Here is a 20,135-nt window from a genome sequence, read left to right on the forward strand (position 1 = left end):
GCCCTAAAGTAAAAAAAACAACAAAAAAAACACCAAATCCAAGACGCGTAGCAGCATGTTGTTAGCTCAGAGAAGTACATGCCCAACCTTAAAGCCATGGAAAATTCTAACATCTTTCAGCATTCACAAACTGTTATAGCAAGAGGAAGTATGGTTTAATTATGTAAATGTAAAGAAAAGATGAACGTAGAAATTATAGCGGAAAAGATGCCAACTGAGCTGTTGGGGATGACGATAAACTTTCATGGGCCATTTTCAAAAGGTCCTGAAATATAAATCATTCTAATATGCTGATATGGTGCTTAAGAAACATTTCTTATGATTAACAATGTTGAAAACAGTCGTGCTGCTAATATTTTTATGGAAACCCCTATAACTTTTAGTATTCTTTAATTAAATTTCTTTCAAAAAATGTTACTTGATGAGAACTCAAGAGTACAACAAATACGTTTATTTGATTATTTATTAATTATTTAGTTATTGGTCATTTCAAGGATAGTGGTCATTGTTTAATCAGAGGCCATTTTAAAGCTCATTCTTTCATAGAGGCACATATCACATGTAAACTTTAAGAGACTCATTCAAGCTCATTTTTAGTATTATAATAGCTATTTTAATAATATTATTTGTACACACAGCAGCACAGAGCACTTTGGGACCCCAAACAGTCAGGAAATAAAGTCTCAACGGCACATGAGGTTTTAAGGAAGCTCGAATTTCTCATTGCTGTGTCTGGATCAGTGTATGTGTGTGTGTGTGTGTGTGTGTGTGTGGAGGGTGGGGTCAAGACAATGACGTTGTTTCACCAGTCAACGGCTCATTCAGCTGAGGAACTCATGGCTCACACTACATTCTCCCACTGCCTCTTTGCCTTCGAGAGCATGGGGCAGGCAAAGAGGCAAGTCTGTCTGACTCCAGAGGCACTGAAATACTTGTATGGATCTGTTTTTTGGAGCACACCATGCTTACATTGATGAGCTCCATTTCTTTACCCTGGTGAACCATTCTAGACAAGAAACACAGACTAACTAAATGCAGTTTTTCTAATGTAGAGTTTGCTTTCAATCATGCCAACCTAAGCTAGTTCAAAGAAGCTTGGAGAACTTTGAGAAGAAGATCTACAACAGGAGTTTCAGCACATCTCTGGCAGTAATGGGAACAGAAAAACAAAACTGTACTGAAAGTCTGAGTGTGGAGCAGAACGGTGGCCCGGCCATCAGCGCGATGATGTTCGCAGCTGGAGTTCTCGGGAACCTGGTTGCGTTGGTTCTCCTGGAGTTCCGCAGAAGGAAAGAGAAGAACCGGCAGCGACAGTCTCTGTTCCATTTGCTGGTGACCACGCTGGTCATTACGGATCTAATGGGAACCTGCTTGATCAGTCCCCTGGTGCAGACTGCATACTTAACCAACACCACACTGGTTGGGCTGAGCGAGACTCGTGCGGTGTGTGAATATTTCGGATTTGCCATGACTTTCTTCAGTCTGGCGACACTCTCCATCCTCCTCGCCATGGCACTGGAGAGGTGCCTTTCCATCGGGTACCCATACCACTACGGGAGGCACGTCACCAAACGCTGCGGATACTTCACCATCCCTTGCATTTATCTAGTCTGCTTTTTATTTTGCTTAATGCCGTTTGCAGGCTTTGGGAAGTATGTGCAATACTGTCCCGGGACATGGTGTTTCATTGCCATGAATCCAGAGGGGACTGAGGACCGGGCGTATGCCAACGTTTATGCCACTGTGATGCTGCTCATTGTTACAGTTATAGTGGCATGCAACTGCTTTGTAGTTTACCATCTGGTGTTAATGTACCGGAGGCGCAAAATGAACCGAGGATCAGTGCAGACCCGGAGTAAAAGGGACAGGAGGTACTTCTCATGGGCAGAGGAGGTGGAACATCTCATTCTCCTGGTCTTCATGACAGTCATATTTGTCATTTGTTCCCTGCCATTAATGGTAAGACTTACAGTGTATTATTAGGATGAAGAAAAGTGATTTATCGGAAACTCACTAAAATATTGACAAACCCATGATGCATTTATTGAACCTTGCTAAATGTAATTTCTTTAAAAAAATTAAAAACATATTATTGTTAAAAAAATATTATATAAACAGGGTTAAAAGTAAAAAAAAAAAAAAACAGATTAAACTACTTAATATTAATATCAATTAATTACACAAGTAAATTACACAAGAGCTATTTCTACTTGATTTGTCCCATGAAAATTTGTTTAATGTATTTAGCTTCATTCAGTGATTTTACATAATAATTGAATAATTGACTTGAATAAAACAGTTAGTACAGATGTTAATATAGATATTAGATATCATTTAACTGCAATAAATTACACTAAAATGATATTTTTTTATTTATATATTTATGACCCTGGACCACAAAACCAGTTATAAGAGTCAATTTGAGATTTATACATCATCCGAAAGCTGAATAAATAAGCTTTTTATTGATGTATGGATATTTTTTAGGATAGGACAATATTTGGCCGTGATGCAACTATTTGAAAATCTGGAATCTTAGAGTGCAAAAAAAGCAATAAATTGATCAAATCGCCTTTAAAGTTGTCCAAATTAAGTCCTTAGCAATGCATATTACTAATCAAAAATTAAGTTTTGATATATTTACGGTAGGAAATTTACAAAATATCTTCATGGAACATGATCTTTACTTAATATCTTAATGATTTTTGGCATAAAAGAAAAATCGATCATTTTGAGAGCTATTGCTACAAATACACCTGTGCTACTAAAGACTGGTTTTGTGCTCCAGGGTCACATTTGTAGCTGAAGAATATTTTTTTAACTCAAGAATTTTTCTAAAATATAACTATTGTTTATGTTATCATTTGTTTCTTTTGATTTGAAGTTTTAGAAAAAAGATATTAAACTGTTTGCTGTTTGAGCCTGTTAAAAGAACAAGATGTACAACCAGCTGGACAAAGTAAATCAAAAGCAGACAACATCATGGATGCTTGCATATTATAGTTCATGTCACTGGGCATGGGGATGTTATGGTTTCTAAGTAACCACATATTTAGTTCATTGTCAGAGAGGAATGGTGAGAAAAATGAAGAGGTTTTGAGCCGTCTTGGAGAAGCTGGTATTCATGATACCAAATGCCAGAGAACTTTATCAGTGCATGAAAGGTTTTGGCATTTTGAAAAAGACACTACAGCTCACTGAGATCTTGTGTTTCTATGGAACAAATCCAAGATCTTGGTGGCACATAACATGCTTCCATAATCATTTCATCTCCCCCAAAGCTTCTGTACCAACAATAACTTCCAGTGTGAGATTTAGATAGCTGCAGTGTATTTTTCTTGGAGTGTATTACATCTTGTGAAAATCAGTTAGACTGGTTGTCACACACAAACACTCTTGGTGCAGGCAGACTGATATTGTTTTATATAGTCTAGCTGAAACCAGACTCAAACACCCCTTACTCACCCTTCAGTGATCTGGAATAATGCTACCCACGTTAATTATTTACAAATGATCATTAACAGTAGGTGAAAGGATATTAAAGTATTACAGTTGCTCCTTATGACTCAGAGCTCATTGCAAACGTATTGCTGATTCACTGGTTTGAATTGAGTTTATCAAGGACAATTGAATTTCAGCATAAATTACAACAAGTAATATCATTTCACATCCCAGCAGCCCTCTGACTAAATTTGTGGGACAGGATAGTAGGTAAATGCAATGATGTATGGCTCCAGTCTGATCAAAAGGTTACGCATAATCAAAATCGTCAGATTTCATAATAATACTCACTTCCTTAAGATCTGATGCTATGTGAGAACTATTTTTTAAAATGTATATTTGCACTTATTAAAAAATAAATAAAATGTTTCAGTATCAGTGTTTAGAAAAAGTTGAAACTTTTTGACTAACTTTCGGTGGTCTCTGCATGTTAAAATCAGATAGGAGAAAATATTTGAACATGGAAAGAAATTATCACACATCAGCTTTAAGATTCCAGTTTGATGAAATGCAGTGCATGAGAATTTCATAATAATTTCATCATACTTCAAGGTCTGCAAAAATAGTTTTCCTGACCAAATACAACTATAAGTCAAAATATAACTTCTTAAGTATATCTGCACTTTTGTTTGATAGAGGAATAGAACAAAACAAAGGCTTTTGTCATAATAGACTATGAGCAGAGGTAAACAAACTTAGGAAAAGAGGAAAATAATATGAATCATTTCTGCTCTGTTATGTGTCTGTTATTTTTATGAAAATAAACTGTGAAATGATCTAAAGTTTTTAAAATGACCTTATGACTCATTGATGGGAAGTCCAAGATGAAGACATCTAGAAAGTGGATTATATATATTTCTGCTTCCATGGTTGACAGAAAGCACAAACCCAGACTTTGTCAGACTGTGCCGTGGTTACGTTTGCTTATGTTTTTGAGTTGTTCAATGCACACCCAAAATCATATGTGCCCACATAATTGTCTCATTCAGTTATAGCTGAACTCTTAGTAAAAGCAAAAGCTCCTTAAATTGGAATCAATGGGGAAAACGACTGATAAGTCTCTTGCATTTTAAAGTCTTATCTGTAATTTTAGAGTAATAACTCGCTGATGAGAAGTAATGCTATTTGTGCACATTATCTTGTGCGTGAGATGAAACACATCCATGCTGTCATTAATACTGATAAATAAATGAGCACTGAGTCTTATAGAAGCATGTCAACAACTATAATGGTTTCTCACTTATCCGATTAGATATGATTTGTGGGATGTGGAAAAGGACATGAATTATTAAAATCATAAATGCAAAACTATACTTTGGACCAGACAGTGTATAAAGAGGCTCTAGATATCTCACCACAATGCTTTCATTACAGTTAGTGCAAGCAGCTGTTACACATAATGATTTTACATGCTGCATCCATCCATCCATCCATCCACCGATCTATCTATCTATCTATCTATCTATCTATCTATCTATCTATCTATCTATCTATCTATCTATCCATCCATCCATCCATCCATCCATCCACCCATCATCCATCCATCCATCCACCCACCCCACCCACCTACCCATCATCTATCTATCTATCTTCGTTCCTTCGTTCATTCATTTTCTCTCTCTCTCTCTCTCTCTCTCGTTCATTCTCTCTATTAAAGTGAACTTAATTTTTTTAAAGTTGCTATTTTGCGCTGAAAAATAAATATATTTTTTTTCCTGCTTGACATTTGATATATGATTTATTGAAAACAGATATGTCTTTATGCTTCTCTGCTTTCTTTGGTAAATCTCACTGTGCTCGGAATAATCAGTGCCTATGACAGCATCATCTGTCAAAGTGCCATGTGTGGTTAAGGATGGATGACACTTCTGAATTACCTTCTTCTTCTCTCTAGATCCGCGTGTACATCAACTCCATGGGAAAGCCTAGAGGCAGCAACAAGACTGATCTCATAGCTCTGCGGTTCCTCTCGGTAAACTCCATCATCGACCCCTGGGTCTTCATCATCCTCAGCCCCTCAGTTCTGCGCTTCCTGTGGGGGGCGCTGTGCAAGACCAGCTTCATACCCTCCAGAAACTCCCTGTTCAAAACATCCATTTCCAAAAACCCAGCAGGCCAAATCGAGCTGTACCAACCCACTTCCACCACTGTGGAGACCACACAACTCAACAAGTCAACCGTTCAGATGATCTGACGTGATGATGACAATATTTATGGACTGGACAGATCCATCTAAAAATCAATATGCTTTGGAAGACAAGGTTATGATTAAGTTCTTTGATAGCATTCTCTTTTAACTGAGTGAGATAAAGCCAACTGTGAGGTCAAAAGTATAAGTTATGTTCCATCAACCACTACAATAATTGTTTTGAGACCGAGGGCCCTGTCAACTGCGATCGCCAGAAGAACTTGAAAATTGTTCAAGGCATGTTGAGTGGGCGTTCAGTCATGGAGGATATTCCAGTTTGGAAGAGGTTATTCTGTGTTTGGACTGTCTGAAGACAGAGGAACCGTCCTGAAGCTACCGTTCCACAATCATTGCTCATCCAGGTTTCCTTTTTAGGAGGGTCGTGCTTTCAAACAGGTCAAAGGTTAAATGGCATGTTGTCCCATGCAGTATGACACTTTGGACACTTTTGTTGTCAAGTGAATCATGTGACGAGGTTTCCTGCATTTCAAGTCAAGCAGTTCTTCAAGTGTTACATATGAAAGCTGCCTGCTTGTATTTATATTATCAACACATTTATTGCGCTCATATATGTGTCTTCATACATATGTAGGCTGGCGTGATTCAGTGGTAATTAGTCATTTCTTTCATGTGAGAGATTTTGATTGTACATAATTAGCATAAGCATATAAGCATGACGACATGCGTGGTACCGTTCAGTAGCTACAGACCTATTCTTTGTGTCAAGATACTTGTTTTACGGTGCCTTTGAAGCTCTTGAATGTACTTGTGAAATAATGTGACTTGTGTTGTCTGTGCATGTAATTTATGTTGTGAAATTGTCTGTTAAACGTAATCACATCATATCCGTCCTAACGCACAGTGAAAAAGAGCTAATCACTAAAAGAACATAGTCTGAAGCAGGCTTGTGTGTGATTTTAAATTCCATTTCAGTTCCTGAATTTGAATGATATAGGCAAACAGAATGCAGACTGCATTTTGGATTTGAATGTAAGGAAGTAGAATTAAAATGAACACCAAAAAAAATTATAATAATACACATGACTGAATATTTTTAACTAGAAAAGCAATTTTTATCAAGACAAAATCTGAGTGTTGGCTTGACAGTTTAAAAAAAATTAAAAAATCATATTCCAACTTATGAACTGAAAGCAAGCCAATTCTTTAATTCAGAATTCTGCCCAAACCTGTTCAGGATTCATGCCTCTAAAACAAAGAAATAAAGCATGCATACACTCCCTGAGGCCATTAATAAGTATGCACACACTCAAATGATGACTCTAGTGCATTGCTTGCACATAGTCCTGTTGTACATATTTACTGTTCTTGCATTACAATGCTGTGATAAATTTGCTTGCTTAGCCAGATTTTCTTCAAAGTGCTACTTGACAGCACCATGATACCTACGTTGTTGCAGCAAAAAGTTTCTCAACATTTGGTCGCATAACAAGGGTTTTCCCAAACTCGAACTTGTAACCCCCTGGAGGTTTATGAAGAAACTGCAGTGAGTGAAAACAAATAATTAATAAAATTATAAAAATGTAAAATTAAAATACATTAACAATTTTAAAATAAAATAAAATAATGAATATTAAACACTTACTAAAGAGATTGAATTATGTCTTGTTAAAGTTTGAGAGGAGCACGTTCAGATAATCAACCAATTTAGCACAGGTGGAGCACGTTCTGATAATCAACTCAGTTAGCACAACAGTAACAGACAACTTACCTTTGTCCCACGACAGTTTTCTGGCATCCCTCCTCCACCCCAACTCCTCATTTCTAACTATTCCCATCCCAGCTTGGGATATGGGGGAGTTATCTGGCTAAATTTCGAGCTTGGAGTCCTCCCCTCGGACAGCATGCCAAATATGCATACTGTTTGCTTAATCTGACTATATGTAAGTGCGAAATTGTGAAAGGAACGTTTCACCCAAAAAAGAACATCTCCTGAAAATTCTGTAGTGAATGGGTGCCATCAGAATGAGAGTCCAAACAGCTGATAAAAAATCACAATAATCCACACGACTCCAGTCCATCATTTTAATATCTTAATGAAAAGCGGTGTGTTTGTAAGAAACAAATCCTCCATTAAGGCTTTTTCATTTTAAACCATCACTTCTCAGCAAAACACCAGTTCATAATCCATAATAACGCTTCCTACAGTGAAAACGTCCATTCCCTGTTGTTCTCTCATATCAGAGTCCACACAAATATTTGTTTAAAACTGTTTTTGACTGTTTCAGCTTGTAAACAGTGCTTGATCTGTGCATATTTCTCTTCTGGTTCAGACAAGACAACATTTTACTGGAGAAAGCAATATTTTGGATAGAGGACTCATATTTTAGCCAGAAGCATTGGTTTAAAGTTAAAAACATCTTAATGATGGACTTGTTTCACACAAACATGCAGCTTTATGCTTCACAAGACGTTAATTGATAGACTGGAGATGTATGGATTACTTGTGGATTATTATAATGTTTTTATCAGATGTTCTCTCTCTCAACTCTCATTCTGACGGCACCCATTCACTGCTGAGGATTTATTGGTGAGCAAAAGAAAGGGGTTCAGCTGACAAAAAAGATTGGGAATGTCCCTAATATCCCTGGTATAACAGATCTTAAACTTTTGCATATGTCCTCTGTGCAACACCATTCCCATTAAAATCATGGGATTTAAAGCATTTTTTGAGTAGCAGGAATTTACTATTGAATTAATAATAAAAACATTATGCAAAATAATTCTGTGGACTGTAAAAGTGCAACATTGGATGCACCAGTTAAATAGCACTGACTTCTCAGAAAAAAAATGATCCAAGCCTAATTTACATATAAAGGATGCAGTACTGTGCCAGTGCAGATAGAACAAAAAAAATGATTCATTGAATTTACAAAAAATGTTTAAGGTAAGTGGTTGCAATCAATTTATTTGAGCTACATTTAAATACATTTAGTTGACTAACTTTCAAAAAATGTTTTTAAATGTAGCTAAAATAAATTGTTTGCAACCACTTACCTAAAAAAACATTTGTGCAGACTAGTAAATTCACTCCTAGCACGTAGGCGTCCTCAGTCCTGATCAGTACGCCACATGGCATGTGTGTGGCTCAAGGGGAAGCACACTGGATTTACACACATCTGATAAGAACAAAACAGAACTCCCCAAAAGTCTATTAACCATTCAGCAGGTATGAGGTGCAACCTCACATTGCTAAAAAAAAAAAAAACTGTTTATTTTTAACATTTATCAGAAAGATTGTTACCATTAATGAAAGTTGAAATCTCACTTACACTCTTAAAAATAAAGGTGCTTCAAAAGGTTCTTCAAGCGATGCCATAGAAGAACCATTTTTGGTTCCACAAAGAACCATTCAGTCAAAGGTTCTTTAAAGAACCATCTCTTTCTTACCTTTTTATAATCTGAAGAACCTTCTTTCGCCACAAAGAACCTTTTGGGAAACAGAAAGGTTCATCAGATGTTAAAGGTTCTTTATGGAACCATTTAGACAAAAAGGTTCTTCTATGGCATCGTGAAGCACCTTTATTTTTAAGAGTGTAGCTTGAGTGTGGTTGTGGGAACTCAAGTATTTTTAAAGAGGTAAATATCATAGTATGCGAATATTTAGATAACATCTCGTGACAGTTCACCCTCTGGGAGTGTGGGAAACAGGACACAGATCTTGATCTGGCTTCACTTCAGCTCAAGCAAACCTCGGTCATCATGGTAACATATCTATACCAAACCACACTTTCAGAAAACTCATAAAGGTGTTCAAAACATTTACTGTGTCACAGATGAGATTTTTTTTTCTCTGAATACGGCGGCAATGAGCTGTCAACGTGATTTGTTGTAAAGTACCTTTAAATGTTTCCCATGATGCCTGGTTCTTTGTCTCTGGCCTGTGCGGTGCTTTACAGTGGTGTGTGCAGAAAGTCTATTGATTCAGCCCATTGATTCTGAATGATGTACGTGTTTTCACAGACTTACGTTCTCATTCAAATAGCTATGAGCCATTTTGGCTTCTATACTTGTTCATTGTCTAGTCAACAACTTCTGGTTAGGCTCCTGTGAGAATTGTCAGTTATGTATTTCAAGGTAATTGCATGTTAATCATCAGTTTCCATATGGCACTGTAATAAACTGGTACGACTGAAAAGAATATGCTTGGTCTTATTTGCAAGAATGTCATGTCATGAAACCTATCACAAACCTGATATTTCATTAAGAAATTGAGAAAATATGAATAAAATATGTAAAATGTTATTAATAAATTAATAAGTGCTTTATATTTTTTTATAGTGTATTATTATATTTATATTGTTATTTAAAGTTGATTGTATTTAAATTGTATTTGTGTATATCTATTTACATCGCATTAATATATTTTAAATTATATTAATATATTTTAACTTTAATTTTAATTAGTATATTATAATTATTAAATTAAATTGTATATATGTAATGGTTTATGCCATTTCATTTGTAATAGTAATGTGAAAAAATATTATTTACATTATAAAGTATGAGAATCATCAAAAAACACAAAGATTCACAATCATAATGAAACTAAAACACAAAATTAAAAGGTCCTGAAAATGATCTCATAAATAGTCCTATAAAAATAAGCTTGATTTAATTATGCAAAATGCAGTTTCTTTTTTTTCCTTTTGATTTTGGGGTGAAATATGAGCTGGAAATGTTGCCATGAGATTTACACAATTACACCAATGCTAATGAAAGCTACCCACTGTAATTAGCATCAACGATGGTAATGAAGATTGGAGACTCATGAAGGACTGTGCACCGCAGTGGCCTGTTTAATCTCATGGAAGTTTTCATTGTAATCACATAAAGCAGATCTAACTGTGTTTTCATGCTTCTATTTGTTTTCTGACGCAAAGGGAGGATGCATGTTGACTGCAATGATCTGTGAGGTTATCTCTGAGTCCCGGCCAGAGCACCAGCGGATGACTAGCAGGAAACAGCTGCTCGTCTCTCAGGAGATAACTGATGCCACACATCAGTAAATACCCATCATCATGTATTACAAGCACACACTGACATAATACTCTGTAATGAACATTGCTCATAAACATTTACCTCCTGCTTCATCTCACTTTTCTCTTCTCCGTCTCCCCAAACACTCATTCCTATATTTCTCACCCAGAGAAAAGAAGTCAATATCCATGCAGTCATATCTGGTGCTCTGTGAAATTTAATGTTGAGTGAAATGAAGCAATTTGCTGAACAGTATTGCTTAAAGGGATAGTTCACCCAAAATGGAAATTCTGCCATCCAAACCTGTATGCATTTCTCATAGAACACAAAAGAAGATATTTTGAACCATGTTTTGGAAAAGGACGTTTTTAGTTCATACAGTGAATGTAGGGTCCAGTATAATCCTTATTAGGTGAACAGTTTATTTCTAGCCTTTTATTAGACAAAAATAATGTAAAATATTAATAAAATATTAGAAATTTTATAAAATATGATTTATGATTTATTACATCTATCTATCAATCTATCTAAAAAGCATCTTTAGAACATGTTAATATTTTCAAATATTGTACTATACATCAGGGGTGATGAACTCCGGTCCTGGAGAGCCGCAGCCCTGCAGAGTTCAGCTCCAACCCTAATTAAAACGCACCAGCCTGTAGCTTCCTAGTAACTGTTCAGACCTTGATTAGCTTGTTCAGGTGTGTTTGATTAGGGTTGAAGCAAAACTCTGCAGGGCTGCGGCTCTCCAGGACTGACGTTCGCCACCCCTGCTATATATATATATATATATATATATATATTTTTTTTTTTTTTTAAACATACTGCTAAAACTTTGCCTTTTCTATCTTGCCTTTTTGACATACACTAGCATATCAATGGTCTTTAAGCCATTCAACTACAATTTTGATTTCATAAGATATCTCTATAAATGAGCAACAAATCAATATTTCAGAAAGCAAATTTTAAAATAGGATTTTGTTGATGGATTTCAGCCTTACTGACCAATAAATTTAATAATATACAGGTCTAGACAAGCAACGTTTTGACTTCATGTGATCACTTTGTCCCAATGGGAAATCCCCAAAAAACACTGCAGAATTCATTCTTTTTTGTTTTAGTCTGGGAGGCAACTGCAACGTGATCTTCATCTTTAAATTCATGTCATATCCTCAATCTCCTGTGCCAGAGAAAGAGTCACAAAATGGCGTTGTGTTTCCCATTACGAAGAAAACTCCCAGAACAGCCAATTATTAACCAGCTCATGCAATTGGATTTTTATTTGCCCTTCTGCTTTTGATTAGCTCAGCTGAGGCTGGGCTAATTAGGCATAATATTCATGTCCTGTCTGCAGTGAATGCCAGGGGTTGGGCACACGGGAAAATGCATAACCTCATCTCACTGGTCATGCTCACTTCTATAGGGCTCCGGCCAAGCATGCAACCGATGGCGTGGACTTCCCAGCCCAAAAATTATTCAGATAGCTACTTAGTAATTCTGGAATGGGCCCAATATGACAAGCATAAACCTCAGGAGAGAACAGCTCAGCCTCGATGTTCATGAGAACTCTCGCGAGATACGATTGGCAGAAGACCACAAACTATGTGACAGATGGTCTTTCCTTAGAATTTCTTGTTCTCATACAGTTTTCACTCAGTGGCCTGGCTCACACAACTAGGGTTTTATCAACAGTTGCACCTTAAATAATTTGCAGCCAGCATCTGCTTGTGTAATCATTGCGCCAGAGGACTGGAGAACTAAAGGTAATGAAAACAATGAATCTAACAGTCGTTAGTCGTTAATTCAGGATGGAAGCACTTTTCAAGTCTGCTTGGACAAATTAACTTGATTTGTTTTTACAGTCAGAAGCACTAGGAGTGGAGCTGAAATAACCTCTCCATGTGCAGTCCATTCCAACACAGCTAGAATCACTGTCACTAATTTTCAGTGGCCTTGGATTTGGAAGTATTTTCTTTTTATTTCATTTAAAATACATTTAAAAAGACTGATGAAGAAAATCAACCAGCTCAACTTCAATCTGAAGCTAAAAATTATAATAATAATTAAGAAAAGTTGGCAAAAGGGTGCACTGAAATACTTTATGAAGGAATCACTAGTATTGAAATTCAATTGACTTGTCTCTTCCCACATTTAAAAGTGTGGGGGATTTTTTGCATTCTTATATTGTAATATATTACTTTAGTTTTCCTTTCTGGCTTATTTAACTATAATCGATCTCATATGGAAGAGAGACAGGTCCTTTTTGCTCATGCACTTAATGCTTGTTATATCACTGATGCAAGAAAATGAACCAACTTCAGCTCAATTTCCGCTGGGCACGTCATCAACTGTCTGTGTAGTGTTTCTCCATAGAGATCTAAACATTGCCGTCACTGTCATTACTCGTACCTCGTGACTGTATATGATGCTAAACAATAAGTCAAGACTCCTGTTGCTATGCACAACATATGGATGATGACCCTTACCCTGTCCCTACGGGTGTCGTGTGTCTGGTAATAATACACAACCCATTGTTATTTTAACAGTCTCTGACCTTTCTACAGTAAGACAGAACTGGACTAAGGGCTAAAACTTCTAAAGGCATGATGGCACACTGGCCTCTGTACACCACTGGCTTTAAATCTGAAGTGTCTACCAGCCACTGAATGAAATGTAAGCTCCTGGATGAACGGGGAATGTCTGAAACTGAATCCAGTGTGCAGAGCTGTCACCAAAAGCTGATCACTTAAAGGTGAATTAGCCTATAAGTGGTTAACAGAAACATAGCACTTAACGTTTCACACTTGGAATTTAGATGGGGGATAGCACTGCTTTTTTACACAGGGTTATGAAACCCTTCTCTGGCACAGGGTTAGCACCGCATTGTGGTGTCAAATTTGTACAGTGTGAAACGTTGTGGTGTTACAATATTATGGCTATGCTTAGCAGCAGACAACAAATTGCGTGCATACATGTTCACGTGCTTTAACACATTATACACAGGCTATAACACAGCATTATACACAGAGTTCATTCATTCGATGCATTCATGCCATGTCGTAATTACTGTGATTTTGAGATGACAACACGTGACGTTCTACTTAAAGCTGTTCACACCCTTGGAATCTGAATTATCGCACTATCAAGCCTAAATATAGCACCTAAGGTGGAATCTGAGGTGGTAAGTTGTAGCTCTTAGAAAACTCCCAGTTCACAAGTTAAAAAGTTCTACGAGGATGTGAATGTTTTTTACAAGTTGGTTTCTCGTAATCAAGGAAATTACGATATGGTGTGAACGCAGTTTATAAAACAGAAACTCTGCGCGTTGTATAAACCGTTTTCGTTTGAGGGGATTTTTTTTACATGTTATAGTACATAGTTCGATTAATGGCACACGTCATTACGTCCCCACATGACACCATACGACGTCCCCTCCGGAATTTCATGTATAAACATATAGTTCGTCTTCATGATGATGCCATGTACAGTTTTGGGTGTTTCATTTTTTTATTTTATGAAAGCTTCAAGTGCAGTTAATTATTTGTACGTGCATACAGACGATGGCGGGAGTTGAAGCTCTTATTTGCCGTCAAATGGTTGAGCACTGCCGTGTGTGTATCCTGTCGGAAAATGCGGCGAAAAGTCCTAAACGACGGTAAGAATGTGATTAAGGTGTTTACATGTCTATACTGCACTTCAGTAATGCGATTAAAATAGGAATACTCCACGTCTTAATTCGATTTCTGTTTACTTCGATTATGACTTTAGCTGGATTAAGGTAATCAAAAAGATTCTTAATCAGAGTATTGTCTTAATCGTATTAAAATCAGAGTATTGTTGGCCATGTAAACGTACTTAATAATGGCACTGGGAGTTTAGGAATATAACCCGGGATTTAGGAATATACTGTGTGAAACCTCAGCATATGGAATAGCGTGGATGAATTATTACCCCAGGTAAATTATTAGCAGAGTGAAATTTGAAGCAAGATTACATAGGATTTTGTTTACCCGGGGTTTAGAATGACCGGGTTAATTGGTTCAAGTGTGAAATGCCCCACAAAGTACCTACAAAACACTTCGCAATGCATTAAAACACTTAGCATTGGTAGAGCAACATCAAAATGCGAACCTACTATGTGTTTCCTGACAAATGTTCAAATTTCAACAAATTTTCATTCCTAACAAATGTAGGAGACAGTAGCTGCGTCCCAAATGATGCATTATACACTATCAGAATTAGAATCAGAAGAGCTTTATTACCAAGTATGTTTACACACACAAGGAATTTGACTTGACGACAGGAGCTTCCGGTGTAGAAGAAAGTACAAACATAGTGCAGACATACACAGGAATAACACAGTAGGGATGTAATATATATATAAAAAACATTAAATAATGTACTATATACAGAAATATAAGTATAGGAAAAAATTTAATTGTTTAGATAAATGTACAGATATGGTATTAGTGTGCAGATATGTTATTTACAAAGTGTGCAGTTTAATAAAAATATGTCAGATAACTATGTTAGTTGTGATGGACGATGTATAATTATGAAAGATTAATTGTTCAGGCTGAATATAGCCTGCGGGAAAAAACTGTTCTTGTGCTTGGCTATTCTGGTGGTCAGTGCTCCGTAGCGCCGACCAGAAGGCAACATATACACCTATACACCTATTAATGCACTATGTACTCAAACGTGTAGTGTATGAATAATATAATGTATTTTATCATTCATAATCATAGGCTGATAGCCCCTCCTCCTTTACTATGTAATTAAAGCTGCGACAGTTGAAGTGTCCAACATTCCACACATTTTTTATTTATTTAAATTTTCACGTGCATCATTCGGGTATTTAAAGTGCACTTTTACTTTTTGGAATTATTAGCCTGGACACACTACTTGTACTATTTATACTAAAAAACGAGATAGAATAGTGTACATGATAAGTACACAAATTGGGATATTGACATTTACTAGCCTGTGTTTTGAGTTAAAGCTAATAGTAAAGGTCACTTCTTCTACTGGTTAACTTTGAAAGGCACAACACAGTTCTCATGTGAAAAAGGTTCACATTTGACTTAGACATCAGGAGTAGTCTCTTGGGCCTTATAAATAGGCTACCTCCCTTACAATCTTCATCAGTCTCCAGGGATGTCAACAGCCGAGCAGAAACAGTCAGTTTCTTGCACACGGAGGAAGTGTTGCAGGGCGCATGCTTTGTTTGTTTTGTTTTATTCTTTGAAACCGCTTTCTTGTCCCGTGGGGTCTCTGAAGCGGATGTCACTCCTCACCCAGTACTCCGAAAATGGTCCAGACGATGTTCGTTTTTTTCGGAAGAAGGAACTACCACCTGAAGCCAGCTTATGCCAGATAGGCATAAAGGTTAGACATCACACCCTTAACACATATATTTGTTGACAGGATTTGTTGGTAGATTCAGAATAGGGTTTACACAATTTTAATTTGTGTATAAAGATATTTTAGCTTTAAGGACATTTATGTAAATATATTCAAAACCACTACCATTTAAAGTTTTGAGTCAGTAAGATTTTTTATTTCATTCAGCAAAGATGCATTAAAATGATCAAAAGTCACAATATGTAACATTGAAGACTTCAATCACAGAAATAAATGACTGAAAAACTGAAAATATATTCAGTTTTAAATATATTTAAATAGAAAACAGTTGTTTAAAATTTTAATAATATTCCGCAATATTACTGTTTTAACTGAATTTTTATTTAGAAGCTGGAATCCGTAACTTTTTTTGGTTAAACATGATGCAAAATCAATATTTGAGCAAGTACATAACCAGCCAGTGTTCAAAACTATCGCCTTACTTAAGCCCGAGTCACAACGGTTAGTTTATAATAATGTTTTCTCATTTGAGTGGTACAGGCAGGTTTTCGTGGGAAAAATTCGAGCATGGCACTGTCATTACGTCACGTCTGTAAACATAAAGAAGTTGTCCCGGCTACTAGGCTATCGCATGTGAGGATCCTGCAGGTGGTTGATCGTTTATAGCCTTTTCTCACAACAGCCAGAATAATGAAATGTATCGTTTTGATAGCGGATTGTAATCCAGAAAGGATTATGTGTTTATGAAACACATGTGAATGAAATTTAATTATATTCCAGTTATAAATGTGCTTCTGATTACAGATAGCCTGGGATTACAAAGATTTGTATTTAAGAAAACCAGTTCGAAGGGAGCATAATTTGCTTTTTGGGTTAAAATAATTTCTTGATATGAAATTCGAAGAGTCTGACAATTAGATTAGACTGTGCAGAAATTGAAATCTACACGCTAATACACACTACTCATAGTCACTAATGCTGATGTTGTTTACATTAATCATTTGAGAATAAAGTATAACAATAATAATAATTTGAACAGGTTGATGTGATATGAGCTAACCGATCTTTAGATTTAATCACCATTGGTAGCGATATTTATGGTAATGCTTTTTTCCTCAGTTGGTCAGAACAAACGTGGCAGACTTGTTACTTGTTCAGATGACAATATATGGTGAAAATTCTTATTTGGGTCATATTCCAAGACGTAGGCTAGAATCTGTGATTGCGAAGTACAGTAAATATCCACACCGGTGCAGTGACTGACTGCCACACATACTCTTCAGAACATTAGATTCATCCGCACTGGAGCCGTGCCGACTCACAACCCATGCAAGCTAGATAATTCCGCACACAGTTGCAATTCCAGGTTTTCAAACAGAGATGGCGACAAAGAGGCAAAACTTACGGACTGCAGCTTTAAATAAATGCAGCCTTGATGACCATAAGGGACTTCTTTCAATCTTCTCATCTTATTCTGACAGCAAACTTTTGAATTGTAGTGTGTATGTAAATAAATTAAAACATACATTTTAAATCAATAAACAACTTGTGAATAAACTACATAATAAACTGTGTAATAAAGTGTATTTATCTACAACTGAAGATATCAATCTTCCTTAAAGCAGAAAGATAATTCCACATAAATTAAAACTGTATAAACCTTAACTCAACATTTTAACTAAATAAATAAACGTACGTAACTAAATCCTCTAAATAGTTTGATTTGATTCAGAAAGAAACAGTAAACAGAATAATACTAATGATAACCAGAACATTCATACCTTCTGTGACCTAAGATATTGAATATTAACCAGTTACAAAGAAATGGATCTTGTTGCAGCTTGTGCTGCAAAAAAAAAAAAACACACAGCCAAGCATGAAACATGTAAATGGCAAATGTGCTTCAACTGTCCATACTTGCAAAAGATCAAGAGATTAATGGCTACCATCACCTGCAGTGCAGCATATCAGGCCTATATTTCATCTGTGATGGATGTGGGCTGACATTCAGCACAAGATACAATCTAAAGCGTCAAGCATTGGGCCAAGTTCATTTATCCACAGCTGATTTTTCGGATTTCATCCGCTAGATGGAAAGTTTTGCTCAAGGACATACATGCAGTTTTATGTCCGAGTTGTGGGGATGTTTATTCCAAGCTGAATCATTAAAATATCAATATTTCTCTCCGACATGTCATTCAGTGGCTGCAGATACACACTGAGCACAAGTTTTATTTTCTCTTTAAATATTTAACATTTTCAGAAGTAGAAAAATATAAATCCCACATGCTACTCACGTTTGTGTAATATTTAATGTGCAATGTTCCAGTCAAATGACCTTCCTCAGTTCCTCAAATCCTTCTATATTTTTTTATTTTGTATTTTCAGTCAATGAAACATTAATTCAAGTGTGTGAGAAACTATATATTTTTTTCTGAATAAAAACATAAATAATACTCACACAACCTGTGCTAATTTTTTTTTGCAGCAACTTATCACAAGATCACATAACAGAAGCTAACCATCTACAGGTGCATCTCAATAAATTATAATGTCGTGGAAAAGTTCATTTATTTCAGCAATTCAACTCAAATTGTGAAACTCGTGTATTAAATAAATTCAGTGCACACAGACTGAAGTAGTTTAAGTATTTGGTTCTTTTAATTGTGATGATTTTGGCTCACATTTAACAAAAACCCACCAATTCACTATCTCAACAAATTAGAATATGGTGACATGCCAATCAGCTAATCAACTCAAAACACCTGCAAAGGTTTCCTGAGCCTTCAAAATGGTCTCTGAGTTTGGTTCACTAGGCTACACAATTATGGGGAAGACTGCTGATCTGACAGTTGTCCAGAAGACAATCATTGACACCCTTCACAAGGAGGGTAAGCCACAAGCATTCATTGCCAAAGAAGCTGGCTGTTCACAGAGTGCTGTATCCAAGCATGTTAACAGAAAGTTGAGTGGAAGGAAAAAGTGTGGAAGAAAAAGACGCACAACCAACCGAGAGAACCGCAGCATTATGAGGATTGTCAAGCAAAATCGATTCAAGAATTTGAGTGAAATTCACAAGGAATGGACTGAGGCTGGAGTCAAGGCATCAAGAGCCCCACCACACACAGACGTGTCAAGGAATTTGGCTACAGTTGTCATATTCCTCTTGTTAAGCCACTCCTGAACCACAGACAACGTCAGAGGCGTCTTACCTGGGCTAAGGAGAAGAAGAACTGGACTGTTGCCCAGTGGTCCAAAGTCCTCCTTTCAGATGAGAGCAAGTTTTGTATTTCATTTGGAAACCAAGGTCCTAGAGTCTGGAGGAAGGGTGGAGAAGCTCATAGCCCAAGTTGCTTGAAGTCCAGTGTTAAGTTTCCACAGTCTGTGATGATTTGGGGTGCAATGTCATCTGCTGGTGTTGGTCCATTGTGTTTTTTGAAAACCAACGTCACTGCACCCGTTTACCAAGAAATTTTGGAGCACTTCATGCTTCCTTCTGCTGACCAGCTTTTTGAAGATGCTGATTTCATTTTCCAGCAGGATTTGGCACCTGCCCACACTGCCAAAAGCACCAAAAGTTGGTTAAATGACCATGGTGTTGGTGTGCTTGACTGGCCAGCAAACTCACCAGACCTGAACCCCATAGAGAATCTATGGGGTATTGTCAAGAGGAAAATGAGAAACAAGAGACCAAAAAATGCAGATGAGCTGAAGGCCACTGTCAAAGAAACCTGGGCTTCCATACCACCTCAGCAGTGCCACAAACTGATCACCTCCATGCCACACCAAATTGAGGCAGTAATTAAAGCAAAAGGAGCCCCTACCAAGTATTGAGTACATGTACAGTAAATGAACATACTTTCCAGAAGGCCAACAATTCACTAAAAATGTTTTTTTATTGGTCTTATGAAGTATTCTAATTTGTTGAGATAGTGAATTGGTGGGTTTTTGTTAAATGTGAGCCAAAATCATCACAATTAAAAGAACCAAAGACTTAAACTACTTCAGTCTGTGTACATTGAATTTATTTAATACACGACTTTCACAATTTGAGTTGAATTACTGAAATAAATGAACGTTTCCA

The 20,135-nt window shown here is 36.6% G+C and overlaps 1 protein-coding gene across 1 annotated transcript; it reads left to right on the forward strand.

Annotated features, from left to right (window-relative positions):
* Positions 1-800: 800 nt before the first annotated feature.
* LOC107583455 (prostaglandin E2 receptor EP2 subtype-like) lies at positions 801-6,568 on the forward strand. Its single transcript, XM_016269655.1, has 2 exons — positions 801-1,959; positions 5,396-6,568. The coding sequence occupies exons 1-2, from the start codon at positions 1,153-1,155 to the stop codon at positions 5,693-5,695; spliced, it is 1,107 nt and encodes a 368-aa protein (XP_016125141.1). The 5' UTR covers positions 801-1,152; the 3' UTR covers positions 5,696-6,568.
* The last annotated feature ends 13,567 nt before the right edge of the window (positions 6,569-20,135 follow it).

The sequence above is a fragment of the Sinocyclocheilus grahami genome, unplaced genomic scaffold (genome assembly GCF_001515645.1).
Source record: "Sinocyclocheilus grahami isolate Dianchi unplaced genomic scaffold, SAMN03320097.WGS_v1.1 scaffold54.1, whole genome shotgun sequence".
NCBI lineage: Eukaryota > Metazoa > Chordata > Actinopteri > Cypriniformes > Cyprinidae > Sinocyclocheilus > Sinocyclocheilus grahami.